Source organism: Phyllostomus discolor, chromosome 1, assembly GCF_004126475.2.
Source record: "Phyllostomus discolor isolate MPI-MPIP mPhyDis1 chromosome 1, mPhyDis1.pri.v3, whole genome shotgun sequence".
NCBI lineage: Eukaryota > Metazoa > Chordata > Mammalia > Chiroptera > Phyllostomidae > Phyllostomus > Phyllostomus discolor.
The window spans coordinates 154,268,241-154,288,595 of record NC_040903.2 but is presented as its reverse complement, the minus strand read 5'-3'; the positions used below and the strand labels follow the sequence as shown (position 1 = coordinate 154,288,595).

The 20,355-nt window shown below is 49.7% G+C and overlaps 1 protein-coding gene across 1 annotated transcript; it reads right to left on the bottom strand.

Moving 5' to 3' along the window:
* Window positions 1–16,711: 16,711 nt before the first annotated feature.
* Window positions 16,712–19,251, bottom strand: CHST14 (carbohydrate sulfotransferase 14). Its single transcript, XM_028506057.2, has one exon. It carries the CDS (start codon window positions 18,565–18,567, stop codon window positions 17,437–17,439), a length of 1,131 nt encoding a protein of 376 aa, XP_028361858.1. The 5' UTR covers window positions 18,568–19,251; the 3' UTR covers window positions 16,712–17,436.
* Window positions 19,252–20,355: the final 1,104 nt, after the last annotated feature.

Here is a 20,355-nt window from a genome sequence, read left to right as displayed (position 1 = left end):
CTATAGATACTCATTGCTACTGGGTTAGTCATTGTTTCTAGGCCTTTTCAGATGACAGAGCTAGGATTAATAGATGAATTGATAGATCAATCAATAGATAAATAAATACAGCTCATGAGTTCCTGCTGATACTTTCAATTCAAATTTAGGACTAAGGCCTTTGTTTTTGAGTCTTAGGGAGTAAGAATTCACTAGACCTTTTCTCAAACAAGTTTAAGCAGAAAAGAGAAATTTAATATAACAACACACAGTGGCCAAGAAGAGAAATGCAGCCAGGCCCCAGGAAGGGAGTGGGACCAGAGACAAGGAAGTTGTCAGGGATTAAGGCAACCCTCCTCTGTGGGATAGCTGCTTGCTTTTCTTTCTCCAGATCCACTTCCTCCGCTTCCTCAAGCACATGGTTAGTAAAATGTGTCCAACACTCCAGCTGCTGGGCATTTTCATGTGTTAGAAATGTGACTATAGGGGGTGGAGACTGGGGAGGTGAAAGGAAGGGCAATTCTCAGGCAAGAGGGAATCTCAGTGAGCTGGAGTCCATGTCATTCTGGGTGTGAGAGCATAAAGGACATGGGGACAAGGGGAGGCAACCGGGGCTTGTGCAAAGGATGCAGGATTATTGGGTTTTCACTTAATCTTTCCCGTATTATATCAGTGTATCTTTTCTTCTATTCCAAGAAGCCTAGTTCTCTGTAACATGGGGCAAGATAAAATTGGAATATCACATTATTAATAATCTACTTGATCACATACACAACAGTCCCAGAATAACATGGATACTACCACCATTGCCGAAATTACTGAGAACAGGTAAAATTGGGCCTTTTGAATATGCTCTCCCCATTCTCCCCCCATTTTTGTAGTTGTCCTCTAGCTACATTATACAAGTATATGGCCTTTACATACTGTATTTTCTCAGCTTTAACCCTCACTCAGTCTTAGTCCTTTGAGCGACTATATATTTCATGCTCATACCAGTCTTTAAATTGATGTTTTCCTAGTCATTTTGACTGCTTTAATTGTAAATTTTTAAGAATACCTATCGAAGTTGTTTCGAGTTCTTTAGAGAAAGAGAACCAACAAACAGGGCATGTGTGTGTATTTGTTATAAGGAATTGGCTCTGGCCATTACGGAAGCCGAGAAGTCCCAAGCTCTGCAGTTGGCAAACTGGAGACCCAGGAGGGTTGATGGTATAGTTATCGTTCAGATCTAGCAGGCTCAAGAAGAGGAGACGGTTCATTCTGAGCCTGAAGGCAGGGAAAGACCAAGGTCCCAGCTCGAGGCGGAGTGCCCCCTCCTCTCGGGGGTGAGGGTGTCAGCCTTTTTTTCTGTTCAGCCTTCAGCTGATTGGATGAGGCCCTCCCACATTAGGAAAAACAGTCTGCTTTACGCAATCTATCGACTGAGCCATTATTCTCATCCCTAAACACCCAGAATAACGTTTGGCCAAATATCTGGGTACCCTGTGAGCTAATGCAAGTTGCCATATAAAATTAACGATCCAAAAGCAGAGGATGGGATGACTTTTTGCTGTCCGCAAAATCAACACGCAGTCACTTGTTCTGCCAGATGCAGTGACGGTGCCAGTAAGTCCTTTACACGACTGGCTGGCGTTTCATAGAATATTACATGCGGTATCCCATCTAAATCTCCAAACAAACCCTATTCTGCAGATCCAGAAGCTGAGGCTTTGAGAGGTGAAGCACTTCACCCAATGTTAAACAGGTAAGATGTGAAGTGGGGATTCGAACAGATGTTGATTTCCAAACCTGTGCTCTATTACCACTCTTGTAGATATCCTGAGCTTCCAAGGAGAGAAGGCGAAGTTTTCTACTCTGTGGCACACAGTTCAATTGAGTGATACTTACAGGCATTCCAAGATTTCTAATCTCTTTATGTGTACTTTGACAAAATAAATTTAAAATAGTACAAAAGTAAAAAAAAAAAAGAACCCTGTTCTGAACAATTTTTAATCTTGCTTATTATTATTTAAAACTTCAGGAAGTTCATTTCTCCATTCCTAGAGTCAACAAATAATGGTATGTGAATTATAAAAGCTATGGTACTTAATATTAATATAAGGGAAAAATAATTTTTACAAAATATACATACAAAAGAGTATACATAAAATATATCTACAGTTCAAAGAATAATAAAAGAAAAGCCACTCATATACCCACCACCCATCTTTCTACCTGAATCATACCTACTAACTTTTACTTCTTCTAGCAATTAGAAATAGCTGGAAACATTTAGTTCATATGTTTATTTATAGGAGACAGTCAAAATAGCAAAGCTGATGGGAGCAGCTGGTGTGTGCCTCCCAGATACTTATCTTTTCCAAAGCAGATGCGGAGGAAACCCAGACCTGTGCAAAAGGGGACTGTGTGGTCAAATACGTTTGGGAGAACAGTGCATGTTCCACTGTCTCCAGCTGCCACACAGATCTATAAGACATAGTAACATAACAGGAAAAATGATCTTTCATAATAAAATTCTGTATAACTCTGGATTTCCCAACATATTTGACCATCAAAACTTTTATGAGGCCTGTTACCTCCTGAATGCAACTTGGGTTGCTCCGGAGAAATGCCAGAGTGGCCCCGGACCAAGGTAAGCTCTTCATAATGACTGCAGCCCAGATGGATGCTTTCCTAACCAGAGATGCCAGCAACAGCATCCTCTGAACAGTGAAAGATCTCCAGACTCCTGAGTCAAGTAGAGGTTCAGGAGGAAGGCGGTAAGGGTGGCTAAGTTGTAGCCACTCCAGTCAAAGAGAGGGGAGAGGAGGGAGCCAACTCATGATGGGCAAAGTAGCTTTGCTGGTCCAAGGAAACATTACCTTCGAGTTTGCTCTTCAGGCGGTGGTTTCCAGGAGGAAAAGAGTGCCTTGAATTATGAAAAATATTTGACTTGTGTTTTAATATTTGACTCAGGAAGAGTCTCTTAGTCAGTTCAGGCTGTTATAACAGAAAACCACAGACGGGCAGCTTGACCAACTCTTTCATTTCTCATAGGGATGGAGGCTGGGAAGTCTGAGATCAAGGTGCTGGCAGACTCAGTGTCTGCTGAGAACCCTTTCCTGGTTTTCAGATAGCAGCCTGCTCACTGTGCGCCCCAGCGGTGGAGAGAGAGAGCGAGCTCTGGCCTCCTCCTCTTTTTATAAGGACATCAATCCTGTCACAGGGGCTCCTCCTTCATGACCTCATCTAAACCTAAGGCCCACTTTCTAATCCGAGTACATTGGGGATTAGGGCTTCAACATTTGAATTTTGACAGGACACAAACATGCAGTCCATAGCAGGCTCTAACAATGATTGCATTAACAATTATCATAAAAGATTTTTGGCCCATTATGCCCAAGAATACAAGCTGTTGAACAAAACATGTCGAGACGTTGTGAAGCTGTCCCCCAGCCTGCTCAGACACCACCAGGGAACATGCATGGTAATAACTTCATCACCAAACTCCCACACCTAACCTGATGAGACAAAAGTAATTAAAAATGACACTCGTCCTGCTTCCGTGGGGCTCAGATGAAGGACCACCAGAGACCCAAACAGAAAAGAAAGACAGGTTTTGAGAAAAGTAGATATCTATTTTAGGGCAAAACACACTCAAGTGATAATCATTTGATGGGATATTGCTTTCTAATTAATAAAGGTTGCAAGGTACAGATTAAGAGAGCAGCCCTGGCTGGTGGTGCTCAGTGGATTGAGCACCAGCCTGTGTACCAAAGGATCGCCAGTTTGATTCCCAGTCAGGGCACATGCCTGGGTTGTGGGCTGGGTCCCCAGTGGGGAGCGCATAAGAGGCAACCACACATTGATGTTTCTCTCCTCTTTCTCCCTCCCTTCCCTGCTCTCTAAAAATAAATTTTAAAAATATTTTTTTTAAAAAAGAGCAGTACTTTCCCCAAAGTGTTAATAATAGTAACTAAAAATCCAACAGCAATGATACTAATTAACAATAAGGCTATATGTGTATTCCATGAGCTCCTTTGGATTTAATGCCTTTGTGTGACTTCCTCTTGTATCATGACAGATCCACTGCCGGTAGCCACCATTCTTGACATTCGTGGATTGTGTGATCAGAAGCCCAATCGGCAGGCTCTGGAGAACCCTCAGATATCTGAGCAGAGACGAAGTGAAAATGATTGGAGACAGACACACAGTTCTAGGAGACTCTCAGCACCATAAATGCCATCCAGGGATTCTAGAGCCACAGATTAAGAACTACTGGTCTACCAATGGCATTTTTTGCAGAAATAGAAAGAGCCACCCTAAACTTCATATGGAATCTGAAAGGATCCTGAATAGCCAAAACAATCTTGAGAAAGAAGAACAAAGCTGGAAGCCTCACACGTACTGATATCAAAACATATTACAAAGATATAGTGATCAAAACAGTATGGTACTGGCATAAAGCTATACATAGAGATCAATGGAACAGAATGGAGAGCCCAAATATAAACCCTTGTGTATATGATCAGATTATTTTCAATAAAGGTGCCAAGACAACACAACAAAGAAAGGGCAGCCTTTCAACAAATGGTGTTGGGAAAACTGGATATCCACATGCAAAAGAATAAAGACAGACCCTTATCTCACACCATCTACAAAAATTAACTAAAAATGGATTAAAGATCTAAATGTAAGACCTGAAACTGTAAAACTACTAGAAGAAAACATAGGGGGAAATCTTTCTAATATTGAAATAGGAAATGATTTCTTAGATACAACACCAAAAGCATAGGCAACAAAGCAAAAGAAAAAATAGACTAATGGGACTACATCAAACTTAAACACTGTGCAGGAAAGGAAACAACCAACAGAATAAAAAGACAACCTATGGAATGGGAGAAAATATTTGCAAAGCATATATAAAGAACTTGTACAATTCAACAACAAAAAAAGATACAATTTAAAATGGGCAGAGGAAAAAAAATGGGCAGAGGGCTGGAGTAGACATTTTTCCAAAGGAGACATACAAATGTACAACCAAATTATGAAAAGATGCTCAACATTACTAACCATCAGAGAAATGCAAATCAAAGTTGCGATGAGATATCACCACATACCCATTCGAATGGCCACTATCAAAAAGGAAAATAAGTGGTGGTGAGGACGTGGCGATATTGGAATCTTGTACTCTGTTGGTGGGATTGTAAAATGATGCAGCTGCAATAGGAGACAGTGTGGGGTTTCCTATGAACAAACAAACAAACAAATAAAAATAGAACTATAGTATGATTCCATAACCCACTTCTAGGTATACATCCAAAAGAAATTAAAGCAGGCTCTTGAAGAGATATTTGCACCCCGTGTCCATCATTCACAATAGCCAAAGTGTGGAAACAACCTACATGTCCATCAGCAGGCGAATGAATAAACAAAATGTGATCTATACATACAATGGATTATTATTCAGCCTTAAAAAAACAAACAAGGAAAGCCTGTCACATGCTATAACATGAACCTTGAGGACATTATACTATGTAAATAATCCAGCCACAAAAAGACATGTACTGCATGACTCCACTTTACATGAGGTATCTGTCTGAAGTGGTCAGTCCCTGGAAATAGAGAGTGGAATGGTGGTTGCCAGGTGCTGGGAGGGAGGGAAATAGAGAGCTGTTTAATGAGTATAGTTTCAGCCATGCAAGACGACAAAGTTCTGGAGATTTGTTGTACAACAATGTGCATATAGTTAACACTACTGTGCTGCACTTTTAAGATGGTGAAGAGGGTGAACTTACGGGATGTTTTGTTTTGTTTTGCCACACACATGCACAAAAGTACCTTCTCCCTAGGAACCTCATCTGATATGCTCTGAGTGATATTCGTCCAGCAGTGTCCCTCAGCCAGGTCTGGGGAGACTTATTTTCCAAGTTGTTCTAGAAAAAGAATGTAAAACTAAGCTTTCTGGGCACTTTGAGAACCGGAATGATGGACAAGAACCACCGCAACCTTGAAGAGTCAGGCATGGCGACACGGGGAGCTGAGTCTGCATGCGAGGGCGTGGCAGCTCAGAGTACACACCAGTCGCCTGGGGAGGAGGGAGTGCCACGGGGAAGCTGCCCCGAGGAAGGGCACACGCTGTCCAAGGCCGGCCATCACTCTCCACAGGCTGTGGAGTAGCCTGGAAACACGGAGTGAGGTCACCGGGGCAACTGGCAGAGCCCCCAAGGCAGCGGAGGGCCACGTCAGCAGCTGGGACTCTCCCAGAGGAAGCCAGCAGCTCTGAGCATGCCGTCACCACGATGAACGGGACTCAAAGTCCAGCAGAGGCTACTCTCCGTCTGAAAACACTAACACTGGTAAACTGGTTGATGTTTGATCCATAAGGGGGTTAAAGTTAATCCACGAAAGCTGAACCCTCTGACACTGGGTTTTCTAATTTCAGGCCCTGCTACGGGAAAGAAAAAACATATATACCATAAATATAGCATATCTAGGTTTTTTTATATATATGATAAAACCACAGGACACATGATTTAAATGCTTCTAGAGTAGATTAGGAAAAAAGGAGTATTTCGTGTACACCATATGTTAGTGTGGCCTGTCCCTTGACCTCATGACACTGGGCTCCCCAACCTCACCGTCAGTGCTTACATCACAAGGAAGCCGTGTCTGGAGAAGGTCAAACACAGTATGAAATGCTCACCAGAATAAAAACACCCATATCTCAGTCCTCATGGTGTGAGAGTGACTTTGGATGAATCAAGGAATTGCACACTAGACATCTTCAGACATTACCAGGTCATTTGGTCTTTAATCGTGTATCTGGGAAACCTTTGAAATGAAGTCACTCTTAAGCTTGAGACCCTAACTCAGCCCTTCTTCAGTGGGAAAGGGGGTAAGCCACAGAAGGAAACACTAAGTCGTCAGGAGTGCCCGAGCGCTGAGGTTTTCACCTTTGAGGAACTTGTTACTCAAGTACACACAAAACATGAAGCTAAATGTGTCCCTGCTAACAGTTACTACACTGCTGTGGAAACCAGAACAAAATGAGAACTATTATAAAAACAGTCCAGATTAAAATGATTCATCTTACCTGATGAGTGCTACTGAGCCCCGCCCACCTGGCTGCAGCGCCCACCACTGCGCTGCAGGCTCTTTGAGTTCAATACACTTCCTCCTGCCAGCTTCCTCAGCATTTTATTTTTGTATTGTCATCATTTACATATTCGATCTGTCTCTGTCGTTTTCTAATCAGAATGGAACAATTCGGGGAGCTGCTTGGCACCACCTCTGCTATAAATGCAAACTTAGAAGCCGAGACGGCCCTGCAGTACTGGATGGTGAGGAAGTCGTTCAAATCATCAGGAAGATGGCACAGTGATTCATTTGGGTGAGCATGAAGACTGAACATTCAAAATTAGAAGACTCCCCAGAATACATCCTTGGGTCTTCGTCTGACAAAAACTTCCATAGTTTAAACCTGCGCCTCTTAACTTTTTTTTTTTTCACCACATCTCCCTTTGGTGGTCTGGTGAAGCCTCAGAATAATGTTTTGCACTTTAGAGAAATACGTAGGAGTGCAGCCCTGGCTGGTGTGGCTCAGTGGATTGAGTGCAGCCCTGCCCACCAAAAGGCTGCTGGTTCAACTCCTAGTCAGGGCACATGCCTGGGTTGTGGGCCAGGTCCCCAGGTGGGGGTGAGCGAGAGGCGGCCAATTCTCTTTCTCTCTCTGTTTCTCTCTCTGTTTCTTACCCTCTCTTCCTCCCAACCTTTCCCTCTCTAAAAATAAATAAATAAATAAATAAATAAATAAATAAATAAATAAAACGTTTTAAAAGATGCGTAGGATTGCAAAGGAAACCAACTATATTGAAATTTAGTTACCAAAACACTGAAAAGCAAAACTGTGACATTGATATGTGCTTCTTTATGAGCACATTAAGGTTTAGCAGCAGATCTGACAACTGTCGTCACTTCTAAGTAGTTAATGGCATAATCGGTAGCTTGTGATATCTCAAACTGTAAAAATCATATAAAAGTGTCTGTGATTTCTATAGATGACAAAGCCACCAACTTTACTACTTCATGAAACTATGAACTTATAATATTTCATAAAATATTTCACATATTTCAGAACAGGTTAGTGAAAATAAAGATGTAACTTTTCCCTAAGTTGACCAATCCCCTGAATTCTGTCCACAGACCCCTCAGGGGCCCTGAGGACCCCAGGCAAGGACCCTTGGCCTAAATCTTCCCTAAATAAAGCGGTTAAAGTTATACATACAATTCGAGATTAACTGCAGGCTTGGGTGCTTAAGCAGCTGCCCAGGTACATGGACCATCCATCTCTCTCCTTTCACAGAGGAGTACCACCAGGACCCAAACCCAACACTCTTGGCCACCAGGTCTCCAAACCTCTGAGGCACCGTACCACAAGAAACTAGACTGTCCTGGAATAATGAGGTTCTTCCCAGAATCTCCATTTACTTATTTCTCTTCAAAAAGATTCATTGCCCAGTGAGGTGTACATCTTCCCCTTAGTTGTCAGGCACTCCTCCCCGGGAGGAGCCCTGCATTCTATAGTGCATTCATGCGGCTCCCAGGAGGAGCCAGGAGGAAAGGCTCTAAAGAGGTTCTGCTCATTCCCTGTGAGGTAACTCCCCGGAGAACCAGGACCTCCATGGTTGTTAGGCAACTGGTCTTGGGGAAGCAGGTCAGGAGACCTCCACTGAAAGATACTCCCGGCCAGTCACGTGGTTGCCCTCTCTACCCACCCTCTGGCTGGGAAGGGCAGAAATGCCCTGAGGTTGCTAGGCAACGGGACAGCATTCATCTATGATGGTAACTAGAAGATTGTTATACCCTAGTAGTGTGTGGCGTGTGTGTGTGTGTGTGTGTGTGTGTGTGTGTGATGTGATGTGATGCATCACTCTCCCAGGAGGTCTAGAAAAAGGCTGAAAAAGTCAAATTTCTATAACAGCCTAAAGGACCATTTGGGGTTCCAGTCAGTCCACTGTGGAGACTGGGGTTCACTGCAGAGTATGTTGGAGGTGTCCCTCCCCTGGGATATCACACTCTTCTTCCCACACCCAGTCCTGTCAGAATCTGCTCTCCACTCAAGGTCAAGGTGCTAAAAGAGGTTGATCAACAAATGTATCATATAACCCAACTGAGAAGACTTCGAAGTGCTCCAGGCGGTGTGGAGTATGAGCACTGACTGAGAACCAAGCTCTCTGCCTCCGAGTCCTGGGCAGCCTCTGGGCGGCGTGAGACAGCCCTCTCTGAGCCTCCGGCCCCATTTCTGTAAAATAAAGTAGTAACATCCACCGGATAGTCACTAGGAGAATCAAAATGCAGGTCAACCTGAATCTAACCACGAGGAAACCATCAGAAAACCCAAATCGAGGGACAGTCTGCAAACAACTAATTTGAATGCTTCAAAATGTTAATGGCATGAAAGGCCGAAGGTGGGGGTGGGGCACTGTTTTAGGTGAAAGACTAAGAAGTATGACAACTAAACATAGTGCGTGATCTTTAATTGGATTTAAAAATAAAAAGTTTAAAAAATGATCTGGACAACTGGGAAAATTTAAATGTGGACTTGTATAATACTGTTATATTACTGTAAAAATGTCCTAAGTTTGACCATAGTACTGGGTGACATAGCATAATGCCTTTCTCCTCAGGCGATACATGCTGACATGTCTTGGGGGTGCAGCATGACAAAGTCTGTAACCTGTTCCGAAATGGTTTCGAAAAACATACACACCCAGAGAGATAAAACAAGCGTGGCAAAATGCGAACAGGTGAATCTAGGTCTGTGGGTTTCGCTGTACTATTTTTACAACTTTTATGTAGGTTTGAACATTCTCACAATAAAAAATAGGAGAAAAGGTGTACAGAAATCTCTTCGCACAGGGTCTGGCACAAAGAGGCAGCTAACAAATGTCAGCTCCTTGTTATGATTGTCTGACTTCTACATTGCCATGGGGATGATCTCTCAAACCGAAAGGAAGACTGTCAGACAGTGGAATGACAGGCTCTGCCACTGGATGGTGGCAGGGCTCAGGCTGCCGGAGTCCCGCTGGAACCTCCCCCACTCTGCCTGTCTCCGTATGGGGTGATGCCAGTGCCCCCTGACATGGAGAGGCAGCTCTCCTCTCACACTCTGCTCTGGACCCACCCAGCCCGGGTCAGGTGCCATGTTCAGAGCCTGGCCTTCAGGCTTCTCCACTGCGGAAGGTGACAGAATAGAGATGGAAATGACACTTTCAATCCCAGGCTTAATGGAGACAGGCCCCCAAGTGCAGAACTTGGAAAACAGATGGTACCTTTTCGAGAATGAGAAAGACGGGCTCCATCCTCTGGGAGACCAGCCTGTGTCCAGAACCACCTGCCCGGCTGGCTGCACACAGCCGTCTTGATTAATCCCTTCTCTGTAATGTTAACTTCCACTTATTGAATGCCAGGCATGTTGTGTGAGTTACTTTGAAACCTCACAACAATTCTTCAAGGTAGATGTTATTTCGCTCATTTCACCTGTGGGGAATCAGGCTCAGAGAGGCTCAGGGGCTTGTTCAACTGGCCCAGCTAGTGAGTGTCTGAGCAAGACCACAAGAATCTGAGCCCAGGCCTTTCTGACTCCTAAACTCTCATCCCATTGCTCTCTCCAGCCTCCTGCTTGTTCAGAGTTTTATGCTGAGTAAAACTGCTTTCCTCATGTGGTCTGCAAGTCCTCATAAGGTCGTAAAGGTGGCGGGTGAGGAAACTGAGACTTAAAGGGAATTGCTCAAGATTGTCGAAGGCTTGTGGCAGAGTCTGGACTGGAATGCAGGCCTCTGGGCCCTTTGTGTCCTTAACGCCCCAAGAGACTCCCTCCCTACTAGCCTTTGGTGGCGAAGACCCACCTCCTGTAGGAAGCCCACCCAGGTGGATTAGGAAAAAATTAATGCAGACCCCTTTTACCTCTGTTTTAGGAGAGACATTTGTTTTGACTGCTGGAAGTTCCTCCCTTTTGGGAATTTTCATGGTCACTCGTTGACTCCCGCTTTTCCTGACATCTGTCTCACCTGGCTATCTTCCCGCCCGTCCAAGCCGCGTCCCTTCCCTCCTGTATCTCCACAAGCCCAGCACCCAGCCCTGCCCGGGCCACTTCCTCCATCTGCCAACCCTCTGCTATTGCTTCCTGAGTGGAACATCTCTCTTTCCTTTCAATCTTTTCCTTTTAAGAAGCAATATGTACCTACCAGATGTCCACTGTGATTCCTGATTTCTCTCCCTGCAGAAGTTCCTCTTCCTTTAGCCACCCTGCTGCCACTTACTCATCCATCCATCCGTGTACTCCTTCATCTGGCCACCCACCCACCTGTCCACCCATCCATCCATCCTCCCATCCTTCCATCCACTCACTTTTTCATCTAGCCATCCATCCTTTCGTTCACACAAAAATACACCCACTCACACACCCCTATTCATCCATCCATCCATCCATCCACCCACCCATCCATCATCTGACCTTCCACTTACTCAACCTTCACTGAGCACCTTCTATGTGAACAAGACCTGGCCCTTGCCTTTGAGAAACTCCTAGTCTATAGGGCAGGGACAGGCAAGGAACCCTATGGGTTACCAGCTCTCCTAGAGGTGTGCAGTACTAGGGACCAGGGGCATCAGAGGAAGGAGAGGCTAACTGGTCAGTAGCTGAGAGAAGCCTCAGAAGGGCCAGGCAACTGAGCTGTGCCTGTGAGTCCCCTTTTCTTGTTCTATTCCTCCTCTTGCCCATCTCTCCCCTTGTCCTCCCTCCACTTGCTCATTTTGTTATACGTGGGTGCTTGGGCTGAGGGTAGTCTCAGTGAACAAAAATCAGAGTCTTCCCAGAAAGTTGCCCAGGGGCTGGCTTTTCTCTCCTGGCTTTCCTGCTTTAGTTAGTCCAGCTCCCTCATCTATCAGAACAGCTGTCGTTCTATTGCTGGCCACTTGCCCCCAGACAACAGGAGACCCCCCTACTAGGGGACTAGCCTACCCTTGTGTCCAGCAGCTTCTGTGGAAGAGGCTCACTATAGCTTCTCACTGGTGGCAGAAGAGGCATTCCTGGGTTGCCAGTGGTCAGCTAACCCCCAATTTGGTTTAGCTCCTACATCAGAAAGCTTTGCTGAATTTCCCTCGCCCCACCCAGCCAAGGCCACCTTTCTGGGCCTGCCTCAGGGCCTTCCCTCCAGGCAGCCTGGGGCCCTTTGCTCAGGGGCCAGCCTGATCTTCGGTTGCCATGGACTCCCCTGCTCTGATGGCCTCTCTGGACACAGTGCTTGGACTCCTGGGGCCCTGCTGCCCCTGGCGGGGTCCCAGGGGCAGCTCAGTCTCTCCAGGGCAGAGGACAGAGAAATGACCCAGTGGGTGCCCCCTGGGCTGCTGTGAGGTGGAATATCTGGTTTCCTCCATCTGCAGACAGTCAGTGAGGTGGTGGCCCCTCAGGTCTGGGGAAGCTGGTGAGCCAGTGGCAGGAGGGACACGACAGGTTCCTCCTTACTGAGCTCTTGAAGGCTCTCATGTCTTTCTGTCCCCAAAGCCCCACCCCGAGGCTGAAGCTGGCACAGTTTTCCTACTGGAGGGTTGAAGGGCAAGGTGACCTGACCTGGCCCTCTTTGTCTCCCCACGATGGAGCAATGAGGATGGATGCTGTGATTCTCTTTGTCTCTTTGCGACCCCTGTGCAGACTGGTCCAGAACTGGGATGAAACAAACCTAAAATCTCAGTAGGGGATGCCACAGAAGACATGGTAACTTCCGGGAATGCCGGTCCCTGGAAGCTCCCTTTGGGGAGACTTTGCTTCCATCTCAGGCTGTTCTGGAGTTTATGGAAATGATCAGATTGGGAAGAAGCCTAGATTATATGCCCTGGGAGGTCTGGGGTTCTAGCACCCAGACTCAGCCTCTGGGTGCATCTGCTCTCCCCTGAGAGCACATGAGCCTATGAAAGACGGAAGCTAGGCAAAGGTGATCACCAATATCCACCCAGTTCACTGCAGCGAGCTGGGTAAACTGCAGGGGAACTCTCCCGGGCACTCGGGCATTGTGGTGGCACACGTCTTCCAATGCCCACACGAAGGCGGGGCAGAGTGCTGCTATGAAGCCAAGGAATGGCCGTGGGGAAGAGTGAGTTCAGGCCCCCCGCCCCCGCACCCTGGACATATTAGAGGCTCTTGCTAGGCCAACAGCTGTTTTCTGGTTGTTGAAAAAGTCATATGTCAACAGAACTTTTGAGAACCCGTGCCCATTAGTCAGAGTAGCCAAGCTGGGTCTGTGTGGCAACCTCAGAGGTGCTGTGTCCACATCTTCCTTCAAGACAACCTGCCGTGAGAAGTGTAATTAGCCAACAGCCCCAGCTGCTGCTCCAGCTTTCGCTCTTTTGACCTGCTTCAGTGTCACCCCCCACCCCACCCCTCAGTCCTGCCATTTCTGCCCAAGGGAGGGCTCCTCCAGTAGGTGACCTTTGCTGGGGATCCCCCCTTGGCTGTGCAGAGAATTTCTTAGAGCTGCACTGAAACCTGAGACTCTTCCCATGCAATTCTTCCTTCCCTCTCTCCTTTCACAGGGGTCGGGCTCTTCCAGCCCACTCCCACTCCCTTCCCCTTCATCCGTCACAGCTGTTTCTCCCATAAATCTCGTGCGTGTCTAATTCTGCCTTGGCATTGACTCCTCCGAGGACCCGAGCTGAAAGCCTAGTATATTCAAGGTCTGGGCCCGGCACTGCTGGCATGTTGTTCTCAGGGCGGCAAACCCGGGGGGTTTTGTGACAGCTGAAGAAGTCCGTGGACACAGTCACTGGTGGGGTGTGGGAAAGGAGGGCCGGAGACTGGTGCAGAGTTCAGAGAAAACGAACACAATGATTATCGGCAGACGCAATGAGCCAGAGAAGTTACAGTACATGCTCACTTACAAAGGAGCAAATATTAAACGGAGCTGGGTTTTAATCCCACCCCCGTCATCTCTTCATCTCTTTGGACAAGTCCCTTAGGCTTACTTTCCTCATCTATAAAATGGTAATAATTTTGCTTAGCTTGTTGGGTGATCGTTAGGATGAAGAGGATGCATGTAGAGGACTTACTAGCGTGCCGGGCACAGGTGCACTCATTTCAGAGTAAGTATTGTTAATTATTAGCATTTTCCTTTAGGAAGAAAAAGAATGCCTTGCTCGGTGCCAGGCAGGGGCTGGTTCCCTGCGAAAAGCACTCCATCCACCCAGGGAGAGGGCCCGGGGCTTGGCCCCTCTGGAGATGAACCTGGGAAAGGCGAGGGCTCCGCGTTCACCCATCCGTGTTTATGTGGTGGGGCCCTCCTGGAGGGAGGGAACAGAGGTTTGAGAAGAAAGGAAGGGGACACAATCTCAGAATTTAAGGAGAGATGGTTTCTGGGCCATCGTATCATCTGTCAGGATGAAACCTGGACCAGAACAGGAGCCTGGAAGTGGAATCTGGGCCCAGACCTGGAAGGCCAGGCCCCTCCCAGCTCCTCCTCCACTGTGGAGAGAAGTTAAAGGATTGTCAGCCCCATCCGCCTGTGTCTGGGAGACCTGGGTTGTTGGGATGGAGTGCGTTCTGAGGGGGCACCCTTGTCCTCACAGTCAGCAGCGTAGGGCTTGGCTCTTTGCGGGGATGAGAGGAAACTCATTGTGGATGTAGGATTCCAAGGAGACACAGTCCAGTTGTCCAGTGTTGAGAATGCCCCGCCCAACCCAGGCAGCCCAGAGCCTGCCACCCCGACACCCCCAGCTCCGGCATAGGTGCCCAGTGTAAGGCAAGCCACACTGGGGCCAGCTGGGCCCCCACAGCTCTCTGCCACCTCCTTGGCAGCTTCTTTTAGAAGTCTATTTTCCTGAAAGGCAGGGTAGATGACAAGTTAATTTCCTCAAAGTCTAACTCGAGGGACAAAAATGACAGTAAGTGGCAGTTTGTCTCAGGCCATCCGCCACATGCTCTCACCTCAAACCCCCCGCCCACACCACAGGTGTCCGACACTGCCTGTCAGGATGCTCTGCGGCCTGCCGCCCTGTGATGCCTGAGGGGAGGGGAGTCCACAAACTAACCACATCAAGGACTTCGTTTGTCTCCCACTCCTTCAGGGCAGGGCAAGAGCAGAACTGGGGAGGGAGAATGTGTGCTGATGCCCCTGAATATCACCTCCACCTGCCCTTCATCTTCTTAACCTCCATTTTCATCCCCTCTTCTCTCAACCCCCACCCCCCACAGTCTCCATACCTGCCCCCCACTGCCCCCACTCTCTCTTCTGGCTCCCAGTCTGGGAGCACGCAGACCTGGGTTGGACTTCGGGCAGGTACCTACCCTCTCTGTGTCAGCTTCCATGTCTCTGAAGCAGAACGACAGCTGTGGTATTGGGCTGTTGTGAGGACTGAGATGAGGTGAGCACCGCAGCTGGGCCCAGCATCCTCTGGGTTCTCTGGGTTCCACACCGCAGCCTCGTAAGGGGGCCTGAGCAGTTGTTATAGGTCCAAAGCAGCCATTTCCAGCCAAGGAGGAAAAAGCTGGGGCAGGGTGGGGGTAGGGGACCCTACAGCGGCCAGAAGCTCAAAGAACCTTACAGAGGAAGTGAACCCACAGGTCAAAAGGTCTCCAGTTCCCAGTACTGGGTGGACACAGTGTCCTGGCTTCTCTCCTATCCCCATAGGCCACAAAGGGATCAGATGTTCAACTAGCATCTCAAAGAACAATCAGTGAACCGAGTGCTGGCGTGGGCCCTCCTTTTACTCATTTCATCCTCATTAATCCTCACAGCAATGGACACATGAGAGGTGTTATTATTCCCACAAGACAGCGGAGCACGCAGAGGCTCAGAGAGGTGGTCAGGCAGCTAGTAAGCAGAGGTGGGGCTTGATTGCTCTGGGTGAGTCCAAGTGCAGTGCTCTCTGTCCTGTAGCAAGATGTGCACCTTGGTTCTAGTGAGCCACATACATGCCTATTGTATGTCAGCCCCTTGGTTAGGTTCTGGAAGCAAGACAGACATGGTCTCAGCCTCACACAATTCAATCTCAGTGGGGACACTGACAAGTAACTGGGCCATTACAACACAGCGTGGTTAAGTGCTATCTAAGGCAAAGTTCCCTAGAGCCAGGTGGACCCTGAAGGGGGGCACCTGACCTGGACAAGAGATCAAGTAAGGCAGGTAAGACCTCCTAGTGTGTCATGGCAGAGAACCATGAGTGCCCACAGAAGCCCCCTTCCCCAATCTCTCCTGCAAAATCAGGCCAATAGCAAGGCTAGTATGTACCTTCCCACACAGCCCACAGCTTCCTCTGGACCTAAGTCAGTAGTAGCCTGCCTTGCTCAACCTCCTTGCCTTCCTTATAATTCTCAAGGCCAGGAATAACTGCCCCTTACACAACAACCCCTTTTTTCCTCTGGGGACCTCCTCAGTCAAGAACAATTGTTGTCTAAGAGGAAGAGGAGCCAGTGTCTCCTACCCACCTCCTTCTTCAGGGAATAAGCCACAGGGTGTGCCATTCCTAACAGTGTTTGCCCTTCAGTGGCATCCCACAAGCGAGGTCTGTGATCGGGTGTGGCCTATGGGGAGCCCCCAAGTTCTCCATGGTATGGCAGTGGCCCACTAGACTGGCCCAAACAAGTTACACTTTTTCTTCCTTCCTCTCCCCGAAAGCTCCCTCTCCTGACCTGGGGAGACAGACATCCGGAAGACCTGCTCCGCACACAGGGCACAGAGGGAGAATCAGGGATGCTGACTTTGTATACAAAACAGCTTTATTAAAAATTCAGCTATTAGGAAAACAAAGTCTTCACAAGAGTTCTATCAAAAAGTACAAACTTTAAATAAACATGTCATAAAAGTGGCAGCCGGATACACTAGCCACACTCACAACCTTGGGGGAAGGTGGTGCCCAGAGCCCCAAGAAGAGGCTGGGCACAGGGGTCTTTGGATGCTATCAGGCAAGAGCCCTGACTCAGTTTTCCTTTCCTTGGAAAAACAGGATATGGCAAGTGTAGGAAATTTTGAGTCTAAAGCAGAAAGGCACAACAGTTATTTGTAAGGTGTGACTGCTAACTCGTGGATGTGGGCCCCTGGCCTGGTCGTGCCCCCGACGGGTGCCACCTCTGGGTGTGGCCAGCGGTTAAGGTGAACCAAGTGGACTGCACAGTCCTTGAAGTCAGTCTGTAGAACAGATGTGTTGCTTCACTGGCAAACTGGTACCAGGCTCTGCCAGGACAAGGAAGATCACACTGGCCACCAAGAAATCCCTCCGGGGGGAAGCACCAGGCCTCTTGGCCAACCCTGTCCTCTGAGCCATGGTGGGCACCCACTCTGGACAAAGAACCTCTGAGGGCAGTCCCTGGCATCCGGACATCTGGAGAAGCTCCAGGCCTCAGAGCCAGGGTTTCTATGAATGGCAGGCACAAGAAGCTGGCATTGTCAAAACCAGTCCTCAACAGCTGCTGGCCCACACACACGGTCACTGGTGACAGGCCTCCTTGGTGACGTTGGGCAGTGGGTAGGCGAAGAGGGAGAAGTCTAGGATATACTTAGGCAGCACGTCCTGCAGCAGGGACCGTGGGGCGCTGCACAGATGGTAGTGCAGGCTTTCACGGCTGGCAGGTCGGTACCAGGCCTGGCGAGCTGGGAATCGGACATGGGGTGGTGCCCGCACCCACTCCAGTACTTGGTTGGCATCAGCCTCCAGCCTCTCATAGGAGCCTACAAAGTCATAGCGCACAGCACAAGGCTGGCACAGGTTGTACACGGGCATCCAATGCTCATTCATGCGCTCAGGGTCCTCATCCACTAGGTACCTCAGGAACTCGGGGAAGGTGACATCGTCCCCTGCAGGGCTGGGCCCGGCTCCTGCCCTGTACCGCCTCACTATTTCAGCCCCATAGCGCTGCTGGTACTCTCGGATCTCGCCAAACTTATTGCGGTAAGCAGAGAGAAGGCGTTCCAAGGGGTCCCGCACAAACAGGAACTTGAAGTAGTGCTGCAGGCGGTAGCGAATCTCCTCAGGCCGCAGATCTGCCAGGAACACCAGGTCATTGCGGTGGTCCATCTTGAGGCGGACGTCCACGCTGTCCAGGACACCCGCCAGCACTTTCAGCACCCGCTTCCAGTTAGAGCAGGCCACTTTGGGGACGTAGCAATAGAGGAAGTGGTAGCGATCACTCACGAGGATATGGCGCAGCAGGGTGCGCCGCTGTCCCACCGGCAAGTCCCAGGGGTCCCGGGGCATGCCCGGTTGTCCGCACACTGCACGCAAGGTCCGGTTCCGGATGTCCTGCCTCACCTGCAAGTCCGGGTCCCCAGCATCCAGGGACAGCCCCCCAGGCTGGGGGACCGTCCTGCGCCATGAGGCGCCCACACGATTGGGAGGGTGCAGGGGAAGGGGCTTCATCTCGGCCAGGATGCCCCTCTCGATCATGAGCAGCAGCCCGCTGGAGGCCACGATCACCGCGAACATCAGCATGGACGGCAGCAGCAGGGGCGGGCCCCCGGGGCCGGCCCGGGCCCTGCCCAGTGGCGCCCGCCTCAGCGCCCTACCCAGGGGCTCGGCGCCATTTGGGGCCGCCAGCGGGGTCAGCGGGCAGGGGAACATGGTGCTGGGGGGTGGGGGGGGGGGCCTGTGCAGCCCAGCCGATCCCCGCGCCGCCTGTTCGGGAGGCGGGCTCAGGCTGGGGGCGGGCGCCGAATGTTTGGGGCTGCAGCGCTGGGCTGGGGTCAGGGAGGGGAGCACTGACTGGAGACCTCAGCGCGAAGGTGGTCCTCTGCAGAGGATGGTCGGCTCCCAGGCTGAGGCGCTGGAGCGGCGGCGGGCGGGCGGCGGGAGGGAGCAGCGAGAGACTGGGCCGGATGTCCCGCCCGACAGCTCTCCAACCCCGGCCACCGTGACACAAGCGCTGGGCGGGCCCATGAGGTGGGGGCTGGGGGACCGGCACGCCTGCAGGGAGCCGGTGGGAGGGCACGTGCAGACTCCCACCGCCTGATGCAGGGCAGGCCTGGTTCTCCAGGTTTTTGGGACAAAAACTGCCCGGGTCCTGAAGGCAAAAGAGATCCGGGCAAGTCTTCAAGTCCCGGCTAGTGTCTTCAAGGAGTTGATGAAGAGGACCTGCACCCAACACGCTGCTGCACACTCTGGCCTGCTGAGGCTCTCCCTTCAAACAGCTGGTCTGCGGGAAGCCACCTCACCCCACCCCCAAAGCTCTGAATCCAAACTTTTGAGGTGCCTGGTTCTAGCCTGACAGAGACCCCAGGGTGGGCTCCCTCTGCCCACCCGACCCTGGCCACCCCAGGAAAGAGGAACAAGACTCTCAGGCACTGACCAGTGGCTTCTCTCCACAGTGACCCTTAAGTGTTTATCCAGAGTTATGCTGAATGTCCTTCCCCCAGGCATGAAGAAATGGGACAACTGGAACACTCTGGCGAGGGGCCAATAACAAGTCGGTGTCTCATGACCAAGGGTGGGCACACATCTTGAAGGATGAGCAGCTGGAGTTCAGAGCAGCAACTAGCTTCCTTGTCTACCCCAATGGCACCAGGTTGGCCCCATGGGGTAGAGGCAGATAGGGGAATGCCGCGGATGTCTGCGGCCAGCCTTTCCCCACCCGACCTGGACACCTGGTTAAGTATCCAGACTCCGTCCTGTTCCATGCGGAGTCAGGGAGGCCCTGAAGCACAGCAGTAACATGGTTAGAGCCCACACTTACCCAGGCAGGGGCCTGCTCAGTGTTTTATATTCTCCCCTTCATTCATCAGTCACCCTGAGAGGGAGGTGTCACAGGCATTTCCATTGCACAGGTGAAGAAACAGAGGGGCTCAGGGAAGCTGAGTCTCTGTACAGGTCAGTCTGTTTCTAAAACCCAAATTCCTAATCACCATCCTTCGGAGATGGAGCACACAAGGAGAATGGTTAGGAGGGAGGAGGTGGCTGGCCCAGGGCATGCTGTCCTGGGGGAGTGACAGAACAGGACAGCCAGAGGCTTTGAGGGTGCTGTGAGAAGGCACTGCCGCTGACCAGGTATTCAGAAGGACGAAAGGTTATGAAGGATGAAATGAAGCTATGAGGCTCCTGGATGGCCCCTGACCCCACCAATTTGAGGAAGCATGCAAGATGAGCCTCCATTCTCTCAGCAAGGAGTGCCAGTTGCGAGATTCTGGGGCTGCACACCAGTTTCTGCAGGCCAGCGTCCCGAGGGCATGACCCAAGGTGATGAGGTGCTACCTTCACTATTTGGGGACTGGCTCCCAGATCACCGGCCAGGCGAGGGCTGGCAACCGAAGGGTTTCATTCCAGGCAGGTGGCTCTGGCTGCCACTGACTCCTACTCCCTCTGTCTCCTCTCTCTCCCTCTGCTTTCCCGTGCTTTCCTGCTCTCTGCTCACTGGCT